Source organism: Barbus barbus (genome assembly GCF_936440315.1).
Source record: "Barbus barbus genome assembly, chromosome: 12".
Classification (NCBI taxonomy): Eukaryota; Metazoa; Chordata; class Actinopteri; order Cypriniformes; family Cyprinidae; genus Barbus; species Barbus barbus.
In genome coordinates, this window is record NC_136740.1 from 18863365 (window position 1) to 18882873 (window position 19509).

The window sequence follows — 19509 nt, forward strand, 5'->3', positions numbered from 1 at the left end:
CTTTTTCATTACTTCAGGAATGAGGGTTTATAACTCCACATGGCCTCAGGCAAGAGCTCTGAAAGTTTAATTTGGTTTTGACTACCTGCTTTTGACTGTGGAAAGATGTCCGGTTTGACTGTGTGGAGTTCTAGCACAGATTGTTGTATTAAGACAAACAGTATGCAGCTGCAACTTCTCTTTGTCATCTACTTTCTCATTCCTTTGTATCTCTTTTTTTTTTTTTCTTTCTCATTGTATCTCCTCTGTTGCTCTGTCCCTCTTTCTTGGTGTGACTGTGAGCTGTATATTTAATCTTTGAAATAAGAGGAGATATTTGTGAGTGTTACACTGAAACCATGCTGTCAAAGTACACAGCCTGTGTTTATGTTCACTCTTCCATGACCGTGTTTGTATGTTCATTGCTAATGTTTGTTCTTTTCGATTGCAGTAAAACACTTCATATTTGACTGGACTTTTAGATTTTCTGAAGAAAACGTGAGTGGTGGTTGCCAGGGTGTGCCAAGGTATCCTGGGTCCAATAAACAAAGATTTTATTTCTGATTATTTCAAGAATAGCTCATCTCTCAACAAGCCATATGAAATGAGGAATCTTTCATGTACTTTGCACCGAATTGTTGGGCCGAGTTACATACTGAAGTTTAAACCCTATGAAAACACACAGAACATTTAGGTTTCATATTTAAACAGCAGTCTTTTGTGACGGTAATGTATATCACCATTTAAATTTGATTAATTCTGCAGCCCTACTTTACACTACAAAATTTGCCAAATTCTGAGATTTTAGTGTATTTTTTTTAAACACATTATTTTGTGTATCTTCTGCTTCAAAAAAATTGAATATTAGAGCGCAGTTTATTGGCCATCATTTGAGAACAGTGTCATTTAAACAGAATAGAGCTCTTTCAAACACTCATCTAGCTCTCATTATGCTTCTCATTTGAAGAGTATTGATTAATTCCCATGTAGAGTTATAACAACCTTGTTCTTGCCATCAGTCACCATGAGAACTAGTTAACCCCTTAATCCACTGCCTTCCTTTCTAATAATGTGAATCAGAGCTTGTGTGAGTGAAACAGATGGTGAGAATGAGATTTTAAAGTGAATGGGTTCAAAAAAGGGGGCAGGTCTGAAGTTTGGATCACTCAAAGTCTGTTCCAGAAAACATCCTAAGCAACATCTTAACTGAAATGGGACAGATTTGAAACTCACTGATCACTTTAATGGTTAACAAAATGTTGATTGAAATATTGAATTTTGTTGATGCTTTGGAGTCATGTTGCCCATTTCTTTTGTCTTGTACACCTTTTATTGAATATTGGAAAACGCTGAACTGTTTTTAGCTGTACGTGATTCATCTGTGCATGCTGACTCTGCATATTTTCCAGCTTGAGTCGTTTTTACACACATACAGATGTGTTTTGTTGTCTCAAGTCCCTCCGGCAACACATTGATGGGGCAGTGATCCCGCTGTAACTCAAACATGAACAAACACACGTGGATCTTGGTTTGTTTTCTATTAATCAGCAAAGTTCGCAGCCTGTTTGTGAGTTTTGCACGTGTGAGAGAGAGAGAGATTGTTTTCATTAAAAGATCTCTGAGATTGCTTGATGGAAGGGCAGTTTTGACATTTATGAATTTCTCTTGATCCGTTATGCACACATACGTACACACACCCAAACCTAATCTCACACACTCAGTCCTTTTGCAAACACACACAAACAAATTGACACAAGTACAGTTCATATAAACATTTTCTGTTTTTTATCATATATTTCAGCAAGGGCTCTTAAAGCAAATTCCATCATCGGTTAGTGCCTTCTCAGTACTCAAAGAGATTGTGTGAATGGTCAGCTCTCCCTCGTCCTCAGAAAAAAACAAATTAACGCATGAATGACTTATCTCTATATCTCTAAACTTGAAATATAAATATTTTGGCATCTCAAAAATGGTCTGGCCCATGCCGTAACTTCTATTTCTATTTCATATTTCCTTCTCTTTCTAGGAGATGGCTTTGGTGGCCCCCGAGTCTCCTTCAGAGCAGGCTAGAAGAGTCTTCCAGACCTTTGACCCGGAAGGTAAGATTTAAAAAAGGAGGAATTTCATGATTTCACATGTTTGTGAACCTGAAAAAGAGACTGAAGAAACTCAATGTCAGCTCAACCCCAGCAGCTGAGTCAACTTGTCCTTCACTGAGAGGAAGAAATCCAGAGCTGCTTATCAGGCAGTGCAAAGATCCTATCCTTACTGTGTTTGTTTATACTTTACTGTAACTGAGGAGCGAGGAAATGAGAAAGAAAACACTACATTTGATCCGATATGAAGGCGTTATTTCAGTGGGGTATTAGAACGGTAACTTTCTTCTACGTGAAATTCTACAAGTGTGTGTGTGTGTGTGTGTGTGTCTGTGTATATGTGTGGATCAGTTATGTAGTTCGGTGGCTACATTTTTAGGTCTAAGGTTAAGCCCTCCATTCGTTTTGATGACTCTCCCACAGTATATCTTTACACAGCCAGATAGCAGTCCTAAAGACCAGACTACACACTCACACACTCCCTCACATCCACCAACATACAATTTCACTGCCACTGTTTAAACATTCTTCAGCTGACAAGCCAAACCTGAACATATGAAGTGCAGGATCTTTGACAGAGATCCTGATATATTAACCACAATTCACAAAGTACACACGTGGTCGTGTGTTGAATTGTTCGTACCCTTGGTAAATATGATCAAAGAAGGCTGTGAAAATTATTCTGCATTGTTAATCCATTTGATCTTTTATTTAAAAAATTCACAAAAATCTAAGCTTTCATTGGAGAATTACAATTTAAAATGGGGGGGAAATATCATTATGAAATAAACGTTTTTCTCTAATACACATTGGCCACAATTAACGGTACCCTTTTATTCAATACTTTTTGAAACCTCCATTTGCCAGTTTAACAGCTCTAAATTTTCTCCTATAATGCCTGATGAGGTTGTAAAACACCTTAGAAGAGATCAGAGACCATTTTTTTCATCCAGAATCACTCCAGACCCTTTAGATTCCCAGCTAATTATTGCCCTGATGGTGAAAATGGGAATTTTCACTGCTCTTGCTCTTTTCTTAAAGCCACTTCACTAATTTGTGAAGCTCAATTATCTTTTGCTGCACATCAGAAATATATTCTTTGGTTTTTCTCATTGTGATGGATGATTACGTTAATTTGGACTTTGTTTTCCCTACTATTTATTTATGTGAAACAGGAAGCCATGGCTGGATAATTTCATGTTAACCCTGGAGTGCTAAAAACTGTAAATATGAATGGGTATATACGTCCAAGATATTTTACTCATAAGAATTTCTAGGGGTATCAATAATTGTGTCCAACGTGTATTTGAGAAAAACATTTATTTCATAATGAGATTTTACCCCGTTTTCAATTCAATGAAAGGTTACACAGGGTGTCTGCGGGGTCTTAAAAAATCTTAAATTGTACAAGAAAGTCTTAATTATGATTTCAAGAGGTCTTAAATTTGGAGACGGAAAGACAAGAATAGCGATATGGCTGAATGTGACGATTAAACTTCAAAAGGCTATGATTTCATTTAATAAACATGAGCGCTGCACGTTCAAAGTCCGGTGCTGCGCTGCTTTGTGTACCGTCTTTACCGGGAAAACAGTTATATTTCAGCCAAACGCGACACCTGCTGGCAGAGAATGAATCAGTTAACAGAGATTAAACTAGTGCGCGTACGAGTTTCACTGCACGATTCAGTCTATTAAAATATATTTAGAATGATCACATAATTTAAGATATGGGGGCAGAAAATGTATAGCTTTATATTTACGGTATATCATTTCATATAGTTAATAATCACGGTAAGAGTGCCATCTTTTCTCCAAAAGTCAGCATGATTACAAATGTGATATTGATATTATGCAACAGTTCTATAAACAAGAAGTTAATATTAAGAGACTTACGTTTTAGACACCATATTTCCTGCTTTTGCTCTATTTTTACAACAAAAATAATTCCAAACACAGTCACAGCACTGTTTTGTGTCTCTGAGCAACATGACTGTGTTTCGTTCCTGAATGAATCAATCGTTTAAATGATTAGGTTCAGTCGTTATGACTCTCTTATTAACACGGCCTTACTGCCACCTATTGGCCGTTTTAATTTCACATTTAAAGTATCTTCATTTTTTAAAATAATTTCAAACATCAGTTTTCAACGTTTTATGTTTCAAATATCAAAACATAATTTATGCATTTGTAACTGTAGGTATGTCCCTCTGAGCTGCATTAAACGGTGTGTAAATGCTAAATGCCACTTCAGATGCATTGTAAAGATAAATTTTGTTGATACTGATTTCATCTGCTTGGTAATAGCCCAAATGAAAGAATTTGACTCAAAAAGATGGTGCACACTTTTAATGGTGCACACATAAAAATGGTTTAAAGGTAAAAATGCCCATAAAACTTGTTGTAAAAAATAAATTTCTATCACTGCTGTGAACGGACCACACAGAATATGAAGAATATCAAAAAAATTCAGGAGTCAGCTGTCCACGATTAATCTTTAAGATACCAGCACAATAACACACTCAGCAAAATATTTTCTAATTATTGTTATCGATAAAATCTCAGAAAACATTTTTTTGGCCAATTTCGCACACCCCTAATTCATGTTATTTAATTTATATGATTTATTGATGATAATTGCTAAAAATCAATATAATTAATACTTTTGACTTATCCATTTTCTTAAAAATGGTTTAAAGGCTGAAATGTAAAGTTGATCATTTCATAAAACTTTTAGTTTTTGTGAAAACTAAACTTGTATCTGAATTTCAAATTATGCTTTTGACAATCATTTTACAGTTTAATATGGTAATCTAGACATAGCCCTACCCCGCTCATATGGTATTAATTGTATTTGTGCAGGTCTTATAAAAGGTCTTAAAGTCTTAAATTTAAGTTTAAAAATCCTGCAGAAAAAGAAAAAATTTATCATGAGGCAGAAACCCTTTATTTTTTGGTTTATGTACTACCCTTCAAAAATTTGGGGTCCAATGTTGATATTTTAGTGAATATAAGTATTAAATTAAAAACTCCAAACTTTTGAATGTTATATAGACTCCACATTTCTGTAGTTTTTTCCAATATTTGTAACAAACTGATTACTTTCTCTATAGTAATGTTTTCCAACTGAATGTCCTATATATGATTAACAGCCAACAGTGTTTTATTTGTGAGCAGTTCTACTGAGGATTTGTGGGGAGGAAAGTCTCACGTGATGATTTATCATTTAAGATAGTCAGCAATGTAGCTTTATGAACAGACCACTGATGCTCATTTAGTCATATACTGCACTGCATATCTTTTCCTGTATATCCTGTTTGGTTTTTTTTTTTTTTTTTTTTCAGTGTCTGTTGCATGGTTATATTTTCCTTCCCTACTTTTTCCTCTAATATTTATTGCTTTTGATTTAAATCTAAGACTCCTGATGATAATATAGATAATAGGTAGAGAGGGCGTTTAATGCAAGAAATAAGAACCTGGAGCTCTCATATCTGTCAGGAAGAGGTTTGTGTGTGTATATATCACTAAATGTGTCAGTGAGAACGTAAGTGATCTTCCAAAGTTTTGATTTAAAGTGTCTAATTTATAGCACACACTCAAATTGTCATCGAGAACAAGATTAGATGTTCTTGCTTGGCATCTTTTTGCCTTTTAACGTCGTAAACAACATTCCTGTTCCTCGCGTTAATAAAAACAATACTCCCTCTGTGTGTGTGTGTGTGTGTGTGTGTGTGTGCGTGCGCGTGCCTGAGAGTCTGTGTATTTTAGTTCAATTTCAGTTACCAGCACTTCGAATGCATTTATATCGACTCCAAACACAGACAGTTTAGGCATTAAATTAGATCTTTCACATACATTTCATTTGTCCAAAGGAGAAAGAAAAACTTACAGTCTGGTTATGTAGATAAAATACTAAAACGACATGAAATCAAAATTTACCGTTTACTTTCCAAATAAATGCCCTTGTGTTAATATTAATTAGCGCATTATTTTAAAGATAAATTTTTTCATACATAAATTCATCCACCAAGGTTGTGCAGTTATGAAAAAAATATATATTAGGCAATAAATTAAGCTGACAATAATGATCCAATTAAACCCTGATGGATGGTGCCACCCCACATTATTTTTCACTGAATATAGTTTCACTCAGAAATGTATCACATTGCAGAAGTAATATTTTGTGTATACCTATTTATGTCAGTATTATAGAAGCTATTTTAGTCAAAGTTTCTTATGCATTATTCAAAACGCCCGAGTGTATCTGGTTTCATGCTGTGGTACAGATATTTATTGTTCTTAATCCAGTCACTGCAGGAAAGTTTAAGCAGAGAGTTCATTTTATAGCGAACGGAAAGGAGTTAGCATACCAGCTGCTCTGCAAACATCCTGTCTGACACTTGGAGTCCAGACCATCCATTTATCAGCCATTGTCTTAGCGTGTTTGTGCGCATATGTGTGCGTGGTCGGCACAATGGCTTCAATTAGTGTGATGAAACTCGTGTTTTATATTGGGCATAAGACAGCAGTGGTGTGGGTGCTGATCACGATTCTCAGAAGCTCTAACCATCTGCCTCTCTTCTTTTCTCCTCATCTTCAGATAATGGGTTCATTCCAGACACACTGCTTGAAGATGTTATGAAAGCGTTGGATCTCGTCTCCGAGCCAGACTAGTAAGTTTGTGTGTGTTACAGTAATGTTTTAATGTTAATATTATTTTGATAGTACAGTTAGTATTTTTATTATTATTCCTTAATAAATATTTACTGTACATAAACATTTCATAAGTTCAAAAGTTTTCTTTTTTTCATTTTTTTAGTCTGAAAGTAATACCTATCTGTAAGGATGCATTAAATTGTCAGAAGTGACAGTAAATATGTTTCTAAAAGATTTTGGTTTCTAATAAATGCTAAAAAAAAAATTAACTTTCTATTCCTCAAAGAATCCTGAAAAAAGCATCTATTTTCTGCAAAGATATTTAGCAGCACAACAGTTTTCATTGACAGTAATAAGCGTAAGAAACAGGTTTCAAAAACATAAAAAAAAATCTTACCAACCCCAAACTCTTTAATGCTATTGTGTATAATATTTACAATATACTCTATTATTTTTATTCATGTACAGCAAACATTATATCTCTTTATTTCTAACACAGAATAGGTTTGTGCAGCTATGCGCCCTCTGTTTGAACAATTTGGGTTCACATGCCATTCAAACAGACTCATTACTCTTGTAGAGCAAAGAAGAGGAATTGCAAGTAAAGTCCCAACCTTCCATGTAAATCCTGTTTAAAGCCACTCACCATAGTCCCTTTGAAACCTTCTCCTCTTAAACCGTTTCCCACTGAAATCTGAGCAATTTTAAACCACCTGCTTTCTTACATCAACCTTTGACAGCTTGAAAGACAACGTCAGCCTTTTAAAGGGTTTGTTATATGAAAGTTAATTTGACAGAATAAAGTTTAGGTCATGTATTTGTTTTTACACTGCACCCTTTTCTGTCAAAAGCAGTTTAGTCAAGTGTCAATGAAGTCTGAACCCTCCTTTGGCCTCTTCTGAAACTACATACAACATAATCAGCGTTTTGGCAATTGGCATTTTTTATGTGTATGTTAAAGTGACCTGTGATCACATAACGCATTTATCATCCTCTGATTACTGAGTTTGTGTGGGAGAGAGTTAGTAATGTTATCAGTCTCGCTGTATGACTTTAAAAGGAAAAGTCTGCCCCGTTTTAACATCACTGAGGTTGTTTTTAAAACAATATTAGTCAGATTCCAAGCATTACTCACTGTTATGTTTAGTATCTGATCATAATTCATGATTATAGCTCGTTTTGACGACTGCCTTAGACAACACACTTCACTGCTGAAGGATGCCAATGAGCAATACATGCAGAAAACATGCAACATGCGCACACACAACAAGCTACACCTTTCATGGTCCCCCATCGTTCTCTCTCTCTCTCTCTCTCTCTCTCTCTCTCTCTCTCTCTCTCTCTCTCTCTCTCTCTCTCTTTCTCTCTCAGTGTGAATCTGATGAAGAGTAAGCTGGATCCAGAGGGGTTGGGTATTATTCTGTTAGGCCTGTTTCTGCAGGAGTTCTTCCCTGACCAGGTAATACATATATCATGTATCTCTCTTTCAAGTTGATTAAACATGTTTACCAAGATTAAAATGCTGTGTGAGTGGACCGCTCACTAGGCTTTGATACAATCAAAAAGTGTCTCCCTCTGTCTCTGTATATGTGGAAAAAAAGCTGCCATTGTATGTATCCTTGTTGGTGACTGTAATCCCAGAATAAATGTCTCTAAATGAAAAAAAAAAGATTGCAAGAGAAATGTAAATTATGAATTATATTAAAATTATTTTTTTAATATTTAAAACAAATAATCTTTGTCTTTTTCTCCACTTCCTGCTTTTCTTGATAATTATAATTGGTTTATGTGATGATTGTTAGCATTAACCATCAAAGGGTTATGAGATCGAGCATGTTTCTGTAATTGTTGATAATAAATTAGGCAGAAGGCAGTTTCAGTCTATTAAATGTTAAAGGAGTCATCGGATGCCCATTTTACACAAGCTGATATGATTCTTTAGGGTTTTAATGAAAAGTCTGTAACTTAAGCCCCTTTCACACAGCGATTCCGGAAAATACACGGGTAATATGTTCCGGCAATTGTTCCCGGATCGTTAGATTTTGGTTCATTCACGCTGCCAGTGATTTTCTGGAATCTGTGCGTGCGTTCACACACAACCCGTAAAGATCCCGTAAAGACATGTGACATTTCATGTGACGTGTATAATGCGCCGCGCACCATTTCACTAAACTGGTGAACAAAAAAAATAAACTGGCGAACGATTTCAGCTTCAGCGCGGATAGTGTGGAGCTCCGATCGCTGCTTCATTCCAGTTTACACATTTTTCGTTGTGTGAACTTTGATCTGCCTTCAAAACACCCGGTAAAAGTCGCATGATAACGCGCGTCATCAGCCTTTACGGCATTGATCCGGCATTGTTCACACAGCGCTCGTGCCGGGACTGAACCCGGCAATGTTACTAGGTCCCCAACCCGGGACGTGGTTGCGTTCATACAGAAGGCACCGGCAATTTTCGTGCAGTGTGAAAGGGGCTATACTTTGGTTAAAAATTCTCAATGGTAGTGAAAAAAATCAAAATCAGCTCTGTTTTCAGCACGCTGATCTAGTCCATGTTTCTTTAAATCCTAGTGAGCTCTGCTGACTCCGCCCTTCTCTTCTGTGGAGTGACGAGCAGACCATAGATGTGTTATGTAGATCCCCTATTCGACCACTCCAAATACATTGACAGCATCTCGCATTCACCATAATAATGAATATTCAAAGATATACAAGCGTATAACTTGCTGTTGCACACAGTCAATGCGCTCAAAGATTCACAGACCATTACAAAAATGGCGGATGGCTTGCGTATCGCAGCCCATAGAAACAGTCCATAATGATGCATCTAGGTATATATATCTATGGAGCATACTAAACTTCAGCCACGAAACTGGCTTACTAGCACATTAGGAAAGGCGATTTGCAAAGATTCATAAACCCGTAATACTCACTTCTTCTGTAGATAAACCTGGATCACGAAAGATTCGGACGAACATAGACTCATTTATGTAGATCGGGGATCGGCGCAACACTTCAAAGCGAAAGTAACATTAATCCTCTGCCTTCAGCGGCTCAGATGTCAGGAGTAAATGATGACTGCTATATTCATTATTACATCCAACAACTAAACACTTCAATCGCTTAACCGGAGACATCTTGTCTTCCCCTGCACCGGAGTTGACACAATGGTGGACAGCTCTCAGCTCACTTAGGGCGGGGCTAAGGTAAGATTTTCTTGTCAGTCTACTATCGTGGGGGGGGGCCTGTACAGAACTACGTCATTCTGACAGGGCTCTCAGAACAGCCTGATTTGAGAGAGGGGATTTTAAAATAGGGATTTAAGAAAAAAAAAAAAAACACTGGGTGGATTTTTATCATTATAGGATGGATGTGTGCAGGGGCGCCTGCAGGATTTCTTCCGAGGGTACGCACAGTTTTTTGTTTTGTTTATTGGGAGGACCAAATGATCAGTGAGAGCAGAACAAATGTGTCCCGTTTTAAACTCAACAAAATGGTAAAGAGCATGCTCACAGATGAAAACAACAGAAAACAAAGCAGCGTTGGATGAAGTGGACTAGAGCCCTGCACGGGCCTCAAATAGGCTATAGGCCCTAGCCCGGCCCTTGTCCGACAGCTTATCAGAATTCTCGGCCCGAGTCTGTCTGGAGACCGCCTTTTTTTCCCCTTCTCCCAAAACAGCTTGTAGGCTACTGTTTCAGCTATTAAAATAGTTCAGTTTTGGAATGGAAAAGTGATTATATTTAGTTTCATTTTAAAAAAAAGTTAATTTAGAAAAATGTTTGGAGCATTTTTTGTTCATTAAATGTAAGTAAATGTTTTTTGTTGTTGTTTGTTTGTTTTTTTTTAAGTAACGATCAAGCGGCCAGCGGCAGACAGTGAGTTGATCGTATCCTATGTTTGATCAATTTAGCCTTCTCAAATCATCACAACTTGCCTAAAATAAAATCTATACATGTAAAACAGTTCAAGCATATCACAATGTTAGTTTAAATGTTTAACCTTAATGCGCGCTGTAACACATATATCCAATCGTTTGTGTGGAGAGTGGAAGGCAGCTGAAGCACGCTTTGCAGGACATGGAGGCGCTAGTGCCATCACTTGCATTTTTTTCTAACAGTGGAAACAACTCAAAATAGCCTACGCCATCATTTTTGTTCATAAATGTAAGAGTAATGCATCATTCGGAACTGTAAAGAGTTTACTTTTATTTGTGTGCACTCACAATATCAACAAAACGTTGTGCTTTTATAAAATAAATAGGAAAACAGAGGATGCGCTTTCTGCCGTCTCGGTCTAGGAGCGCTTCACAATGATGAACTGAAACTCAGCGAATAGCCTTACAGACATGATAAAAAAATATTTATCTATAGAAAGCTTTAAATTACTACTATAAAACGAAATAACTCCAAATCGAAAATAGAAACTCTTTCATTACGTAATCAGTAAAGATGCATTTCTCTCTAAAGGCATGCACGTCCAATGAGGAGATGGCGAGTAATATTTTTCTTTATCAATATAATATAATATAATTGATGGATCTCTAAAATATAAAAATAAACAAAAGCCTAAAACAGGCCCGATTATAATTTGCATTTTATTTTATAATTCTATACAATTAAAAAATAAAACAAATTATAATGGCATAGGCTATGTAAAACGTTGTCCTATAATTGTATAGCTGCTTATATGATATATCTCTGTTCTGAATACCTTAAAATTTAAAGGATTAGCTGCAACGCTATTTTGTCTGTGAATTATTTATTAGGTCTATAGCCTATTTTTTTTTTATCCATGCAGCAAACACTTTAAAAACAGCTTTTAAAAAAATACTCTATTGCATTCCAGATGCTTTTAAAGAACTTTTCACTATAAATTTTACGGGTAGCTGGAATGTAAAACATTGTCATGAATTCATTGTATTCCCATTTGTAAAATGGTGAAGGTGCATATGTGTATAGCAGGATTTTAGTTATATGCAGAAATTGACTTTGGCGTGCAAAAGACTGATAAATTCATAATAATTGTCATGTCGCCATGTAATTCAGTCGACAGAAATACAGGACACACATAGCTACTAACTGCTGAAATGTTTGCAAGGCAAATCTCAAGTCAGTCTGGGCGCTCTTATATGCAGTGCGTACAGCCGTACACCTGCAGGTGCCACTGGATGTGTACACACACTTCCAACACGCATTTATGTTCAAACAACTTGAAAAGTGAATTTTGCATCTGATGACCCTTTTAAAATAATGTTTTTGAAATCAGTTGTCTATATGTACTCTTTTTCCCTCAAAGATTGAAAATAGTCAATTTAGAAGTTTATAGAGGCTTAAAATAAATTAATAGAGGTGTCTTATTGGATAACAATGAGCTTGGCCTTCATAGTACTTCGTAAAATCATGTTAAGCAAATGTTATTTAAGATGTATTTTCTTTTATATTGTTTCTATATTAGTTTGGGAATTAAATGTTTAATTACAAGTTTTAATGTTAGAGTTCAGTTTGTTTGTTTTTTGCATTGATTCACAGCCCCAGTGTATACCTACCCAATTTCTGTATGTGCTATATATTTTTATTTTTTAGACCTTATTAGAGTATCATTCCATTAGTAAACATGCTAACATCAAACTACTGAATATCTATATCAGCTGTGAGTTGAGTATTTGTGTGATGCACAGAGGGGATGCCTATGTAGAGAGTTTAAAATCAGTCCCTTATGAGTTACATTGGTTAGCATGCTGCCTATGAAGACAGTTAGGCAGCTCACTAAAATAGCTACCTCTCCTATCATGGCTATCCTGCTGTCTTTTTTTGCTCTCACTTGATTCTTGCTCTTGCTCAACATTGTTTGCTTTTTCTTACTGTTTTTTTCATTAAGTTCAAATAAACCTACAATCAGCCCCAGATTAAATCTATGAACATGTAGCCCCTCAGAGAGAGAGAGAGGTGGAGGGAGAAGCTGACGGTTATAGTTGGCATGGACTTGCAGCTCCACTGCTCTGTGTTAAATAGATTAGGGCTTTAGGGATACATGCAAAAAGGCCTCAGTTTACCATCAAATCAAATACTCTAACCCTATTTCAGGCCCACTCAAAGACATGCACACACGGTCCGCTGTTGTAGTTTTGCCAGCGAGACAGGCATGCGGTATGGGGGCTAGACAGAGGTATTTGGCTCCTGTCAAGACTCTGTGCTTGGGTTTTGCTGCTGGTTTGAGTTGGTCTACAAAGTTCTGGCACTGGTTTGCAATCAGGTCTTTTCAGCAGCTGCATAGGGGGGTGAATGTGATTGATTTAGACTTAAAGCAATGTATTCCAGTGTGCTGTCAGTCTTGAGCATGTCATTACATATAAAACCATTCACTGAACCGTTGTTTTAGGCTCTCTTGTCCAAGTTTATGGAGTGTGTTTTGATGTGTTTGAGCTGGAATTGGATGTTTTGGTTAAGTTGTCTTAACTCACGGAAATGTTTTTCTGGCATTCTATGGATGGAGTCAGATATAGGCAGTATATGTCACAGTGAATAAGGACACAGAGCTGTTAACTGATGTTCCACAGACCCAATGATGTACATGTCCGCACTGACACGTGTCGTCTCGCTTTTCCAGGATTCTGTGATCCCAGACTCATTTCCTGTGTATCACTATAATGGCCTGAAGCAGTCCAACCACAATGAGAAGGTAAGGCACACTCATGCTCATTTTGTAATGCCCAAGCACACTTTAATAGCACATATTGGCCCTGCTGGCATGAAAGCCCTGGTGGGTCAGTCTTATCCTGTCTGATCCCTTGGATGTGGAGTCTGCGAGCCACCCCGTCCTACGGCCCACACCACTATGATCGCTAAGACAAGCCTTCCATTCCTGTGAGTGTCGACAGCTTTTGAGACTGGGCAGAGTATATTGAAGCCACAAAAATCTGAAACCGTTTCACTGGACTAATGTCTCAGGCTCTCGGTTCTCTCTTTATTTTGTTTATACAGTCTCAAACTGGGCAAGATGATTTGCATCATTTAAAAGACACATGGTCAAATGCATTTTAGTGTAATATTATTTTCAATTTTACTTTAAATTTCAGTTTAGCTTCTTCTGTGGTTTTGTTAGTCATCGTTCAGTTTTATTTTATGGTCTCATTTTAATATATTTGAGTTTTGGCAATTATAGCAACAGGAGTAATTAAGTTGTCATCATTTACTCACCATTATGTCGTTCCAAACCAAAAAGAGATTTTCTTTCTTTCTGTGGAACACAAAAGGAAATATTAAGAAGGATCTCTGTTGGTTCTCACTTGTCTCCAATATTAATTTGTATCCAATAATAATAAAATATTAAACCTGATTGAACTTTTATATGTTCTTTAAAGAGCAAGATGACGTAACTGAATATTTGAGTTTAATATTTTTATTAATGTTCTCCACATTGCCACTGGTAGTTAAGTGATTTTTCTGACCATTGTGAACCATTACCCATATTCCATACACATCCCCATAAAGAGTGCTAATGACATTTACACATGCCATCCTTAAGCACTATAGAAAGCACCCCTGACTGCCTTGTATGTTCATTGATCACAGTGTGTGTGTGACCCTATACTTCTTAACGGAAGTGCATGTGTGTGAGAAGGAGATAGAAGCTTAGGGATAATGGGTAGGAGCTGCCACATCAGGCCCCTGAGGAGACACAGGTTACTCTTCATTACTCTGGCAAACGCATTAGCAGCAGCAGTAAAGTGTGCAGGCTTTGTTGTTGAGGTTTCCTCTGTGCCACTCGTATATTCACAGGGGCCCTTTCTCAGGAACCATACACCTTGCAAAATGTAAAGAGCTCCTCTGGCTCTAACACAGACCATACTGGCACTTGGAAGCCAAAGCCCAGACTGCCTTTCTGTTCAAGTCATATAATCATCCGAAGGGATCTGCTCTCATTCCGTCTTCCTCCAGCACTCCTGCTTCATGTCACTTGTGCATTCTGGACCACTTTTTTTCGCCCTGGCCCCGTTTTTATAGCATCAAATTACTAGCTAAAATCAAACTTATCACAAAAACGAACCATTGAACATATATCAGCGTGAACTACCTCAAATGACCAAAACCATATTTCGGAAAATTGTATTGGAAGTGTAAATGTTTTTATTTTGACTCAAGTCCCATTCATTTACATGGAGAGGGCGGGGTTTATGACCCGTACTGCAGCCACCCACCAGGGGGGATCAAAGAGCCCACAGCTTCACTTTTAAGGACATGTGAGGCACACCCGATCACAACCTGCAAGTATGATAAATAGATGCTTATTTCCATTGAGCGTTCAAAATACAGAACTATGGCAATGGGCCTATCGTTTCCGACGCGCTGTACGCGGTAGACCAATCACAATAGACTGGACCATCTGACCAATCAGAGCAGAATAGGCTCACGGAAAGTAGGGGTTTAGAGAGACTGAATCTTAGAACTGCTTCGAACAAATCGTTTGAGAATCGCTGGAAAATGAGGTGATATTAAATGCACATTTTGAGAAAACAAAAGGATTTTTTACCTTGAATGCATGTAAACCTATTGTAGGAGGCTCCCAAAACAATATTATTAGCCTTAAAAATGGCATAATAGGTGTGTTTTAAATTTGTTACTGCTGGCTGTAATTCAGTACATATAAGGTGTTTGCTAGTCTAAATATGCAGGTTTTCACAGGATTTGAACAATATTGCTCGTTTCTTGTTAAATATTTCAGTTAATTTGATTGATTTCAGCTACATTTAGGGGTGTAGTACTCTTAAAGGAAAGGTTCACCCAAAAATTAATTTCTGTAATTTACTCACCCTTAAAAGTAAAAAAAATAAAAAGTAATAGTAATTCACTAAAAGTTCATTAAAAGTAATTAACAATTCAGTACAATGACAGTGAACTTTAACATATTTTAGTAAATATTGTGTAAATGTAATTTAATTGCCGAAGTTATGCATGTTATTTACTCTTTAATTTAAATAGTGTGATGTTACATAGCTCTATATCAGCTTTATATTGGATCAGTCAGTTCTTGATGTGGTACTTGTTCAATCACTGCCTTTAATGAGTCCGTGCGTACAGTCAGACCGACATTCTCTGACTGATTATGAGCACACATGCATTTGTTTTGGTCTGAATATAAAGTAATGTTTATTTTAAACGTAGACTTCAAGCTGAACGCAAGCCCAGCTAACCAACAGCAGACTGTTATCTTCAGCCAAACAGGCCAAAAACCTTCAGAACATGATATCTGGCTGACCAGTGAAAATATTTGGATTATTTCAAATAAACATGCATAGTGTTGACAAGTTTTATAAAAGATATGTTCTGACTAAAACGGAGAACCCACTGGTTCACGCAACCAGAGTTGACTGATGAATGTTTGCCTTCTAGTTCTAACAAGATGTAGAGCTTTATTTTGACTTGAAATGGCTGATAATGGTTCACAGTCTAGTCAGCTGGAGGATGTCGTGCTTCCTTCCATTGCATTCTACTGCCAAGGGCTAATGCACAGCTGTAAAATGGGGATTGATGGGGTTTGGTAAAATAGGCAGTTTGAGAAATATGGAAGTAATTGTAGTAGTACAGCCAGCTGAGCCGAGGTGGTTTGCAGATCATGAAAGTTCAGATTGGAAAGCTTACAGTTCAAGAGATCATCTCAACATCCTTTTCTTCACCTGCCTATTGGCTGCCAAAGGCTTGCAGTCTTAAATCAATCTGACATCTTTCCGTTGTCAAAGAGAGCATCAACGCATGTTTGTTTTCATGGATGGTTCTCAACTCTGGGAAAGCCAATGAACACTTCATGGTTGATGACAAAAGCAACTTTTTTGCTGAAACACAAGGTTGAGCAGAGGTTAGTTGGCTACTTAGAAGAAAAATTACAAGTGGAGACTTGCAAGTGTGTGATCTGCTTCCCAATGGTTTGGACAGAGTGATTTGCGCTGTTAGCATGTCTGAGCCTCACTGCATAATGAGCTGGTGATGTTGGTGTAGAGATGTTTGTGGCTGCCACCAGAGGGAGCGCCATGGAGCTTTATGGCTTTTCCTCAAGACTGGGTTGAATTAGGCAATGCCTAAAGGAAGTTGATTGGCCAATTGGTCTCCAATCACATTCAATATTGGCACCAACAAAACCTGTTAAACACATGTATATAAATGAATGTATTTTCAGGTTTTACTTGTATAACACAATGTACAACAGCAACAAAGAAATGAGGGTGCATGTTTATCATGACACTTTGTCAAGGGCAGATTCCTTCCTGGCAATATGACGCCCTCCATATGGAAGCCATCGACTGTCTCATGTCTGATGATGTCATAGCAAGAGGCCAGGTCTGTAATGAGACACATACTTAGAGAGACACACTGGCATTCCCAGAAACAAGGGCCATGGTTTTATTTAGAGGAAAAGGAAGTGATTGTACGTACACATATGTTGCATGTTCACCCGTTGTGTTTCTCTCTGCCAGGTGAGTTACGTTGAGGGCACTGCTTTGGTCATGGGTTTTGAGGATCCCATGGTACGTACAGACGACACCCCAGTCAAGCGCTGTCTACAGACCAAATGGTCCTACATCGAGCTCCTGTGGACCACAGAAAGGTCACCCTCCCTCAATTAACCCTCATCTCTCACCTTTTACCCACCAACCTCAGGCTACAAAGCCCGCTGACTTCAGGAACGCTCCTAGAACGCCTCGCTCTCTCTGCACTACATTTAGAAGGCCAACACGAGGCCTGAAGTTCAAACGAGAGACAATGCTCTTTGCCTGGCACTCACAAAAAGCCTTTTGTTTGCTTTTTACACATCTCAACTGGCTTGATTATTTGGGCTAATTTTGTGTTTAAAGCCCAGTTGGACCAAAAGGGGCGGGGGGTCTTCTAAATTGTTACTTTCTGTTGCCATTTCTTGTGAATACCAATTTTTTATTTTATTTGTATTTGCTTTGCAGGTGTTCATATTTTATTTTTGTTAAATTTCTACATGATTTTGTTTACTGGTCTGAAATGATAAATCTTTGAATTAGCACACCAACTGTGATGATCTTATGAGTAATTTATGGAATTGTTAATATATATCCATTTTTGTTTTGTTTTTTTTTTTTAAACTTGATTGTTAGTAGTTGTAAATATTTAAGGGATCATTTGACCAAAGGCTCTGGTTGGACATAAAGTATTTGTGTTTGTCAGTGGTCAGCTGAGGAGCCACTATGTTCTGCAGCACTCGGCCCTGAGAGGAAGTCTGTTTAGACAGGTTTACAAAAGAATACACTACAACCCCCCCATGCTGGGCACCAAACGACAGTTGGAGAATAGGGCAATTTTAGTATTTAAATTTTGAAGTAACAACCCTCCAGGAGGGAATCTGGAATGACAGGAGGGATTCTCTGCATGAGAGAGAAGAATAACACTGACAAACGCTCACTCTTTATTTATTCTGATCTTAATGGTTCACTAAAATAAACACTTTTGTTCTTCACGTCTGGACTGTAGTGTGTTTGTCTTGTGTAAGATGAAATGGTCCTGACTGAAATATAACTGAAAAAAAAGTTCTAGCATTTTTATTTTTTGAAATCACTGAAAAACTAACTTGTCAATCAGAATGTCTTTCATGTTTCTTATGCTGTCAGTAGGGGAAGCTTTAGCAGTTCTTGACAGAGCGACAGCATTAGGAAGGAATTTTAGGCTACACCTGCAGATGGGATGGCAATAGTGTTATGGTACCAAAAAAATTAATATATATATATATTACATTGATTGGCTTCATCACTCTGTCTCCTCTCCACCAGTAAGCTGGTGTGTGGTGGGTGTTCTGGCACACTATGGCTGCCGTCGCATCATCCAGGTGGATGCTGCACACTGGTGGACGAGAAGACACCACCCCTCACAATGTAGAGCGCTTTGAGTGCTTAGAAAAGCAGAAAAGCGCTATATAAATGTAATGAATTATTATTATTATTATTATTATTATTATATTAGTCATGGCCAAAAATATTGACACCCTTGGTAAATATGATCAAAGAAGGCTGAAAATGTATCTGCATTAATCCTTTTGATCTTTTATTAAAAATATTAACAAAAATCGAACCTTTCATTGGATAATAAAAAATTAAAATGGAGGGAAATATCATTATGAAATAAATGTTTTTCTCTAATACACATTGGCCACAATTAACGGCACCCTTTTATTCAATACTTTTTGAAACCTCCATTTGCCAGTTTAACAGCTCTAAATTTTCTCCTATAATGCCTGATGAGGTTAGAGAACACCTGACAAGAGATCAGAGACACTTCCTTCATCCAGAATCACTCCAGACCCTTTAGATTCCCAGCTCCATGTTGGTGGTGCTTCTCTTCAGTTCACCTCACTCATTTTCTATAGGGTTCAGGTCAGAGGACTGGAATGGCCATAGCAGAAGCTTGGTTTTGTGCTCAGTGACCCATTTTTGTGTTGTTTTTGAGGTTTGTGTTTGGATTATTGTACGGTTGGAATATCCAAACATGGCCCATTATAAGATTTCTAACAGAGTCAGTCACTTATTGTTTTTTTTCTGTTGGTATTTGATATAGTCCATGATGCCATGTGTCTAAACAAGATGTCCAGGACCTCCAGCAGAAATATAGGCCCACAACATCAAAAATACAGCAGTATATTTCATTATACACATGGGGTACTTTTTATCCCTGTGTTGACCCCGAGACTCAACTATTTTCTGCAATTCTCCAGCTGTGGTCCTTGGAGAGTCTTTAGCCACTCAAACTCTCCTCCTCGGCATGCTTTA

At 37.4% G+C, this 19509-nt stretch overlaps 1 protein-coding gene across 1 annotated transcript in view; it reads left to right on the forward strand.

The window, feature by feature from the left end:
* The window catches only part of LOC306878102 (ubiquitin carboxyl-terminal hydrolase MINDY-3-like), a 50689-nt gene extending 31897 nt beyond the window's left edge, over positions 1-18792 (forward strand). Inside the window, exons 11-15 of the mRNA XM_079430225.1 lie at positions 2006-2078; positions 6673-6745; positions 8100-8187; positions 13338-13409; positions 17200-18792. Of these exons, the coding sequence (XP_079286351.1) occupies positions 2006-2078; positions 6673-6745; positions 8100-8187; positions 13338-13409; positions 17200-17349 (456 nt within the window). The 3' untranslated portion in view covers positions 17350-18792. The remainder of the gene's footprint in view (positions 1-2005; positions 2079-6672; positions 6746-8099; positions 8188-13337; positions 13410-17199) is intronic.
* Positions 18793-19509: the final 717 nt, after the last annotated feature.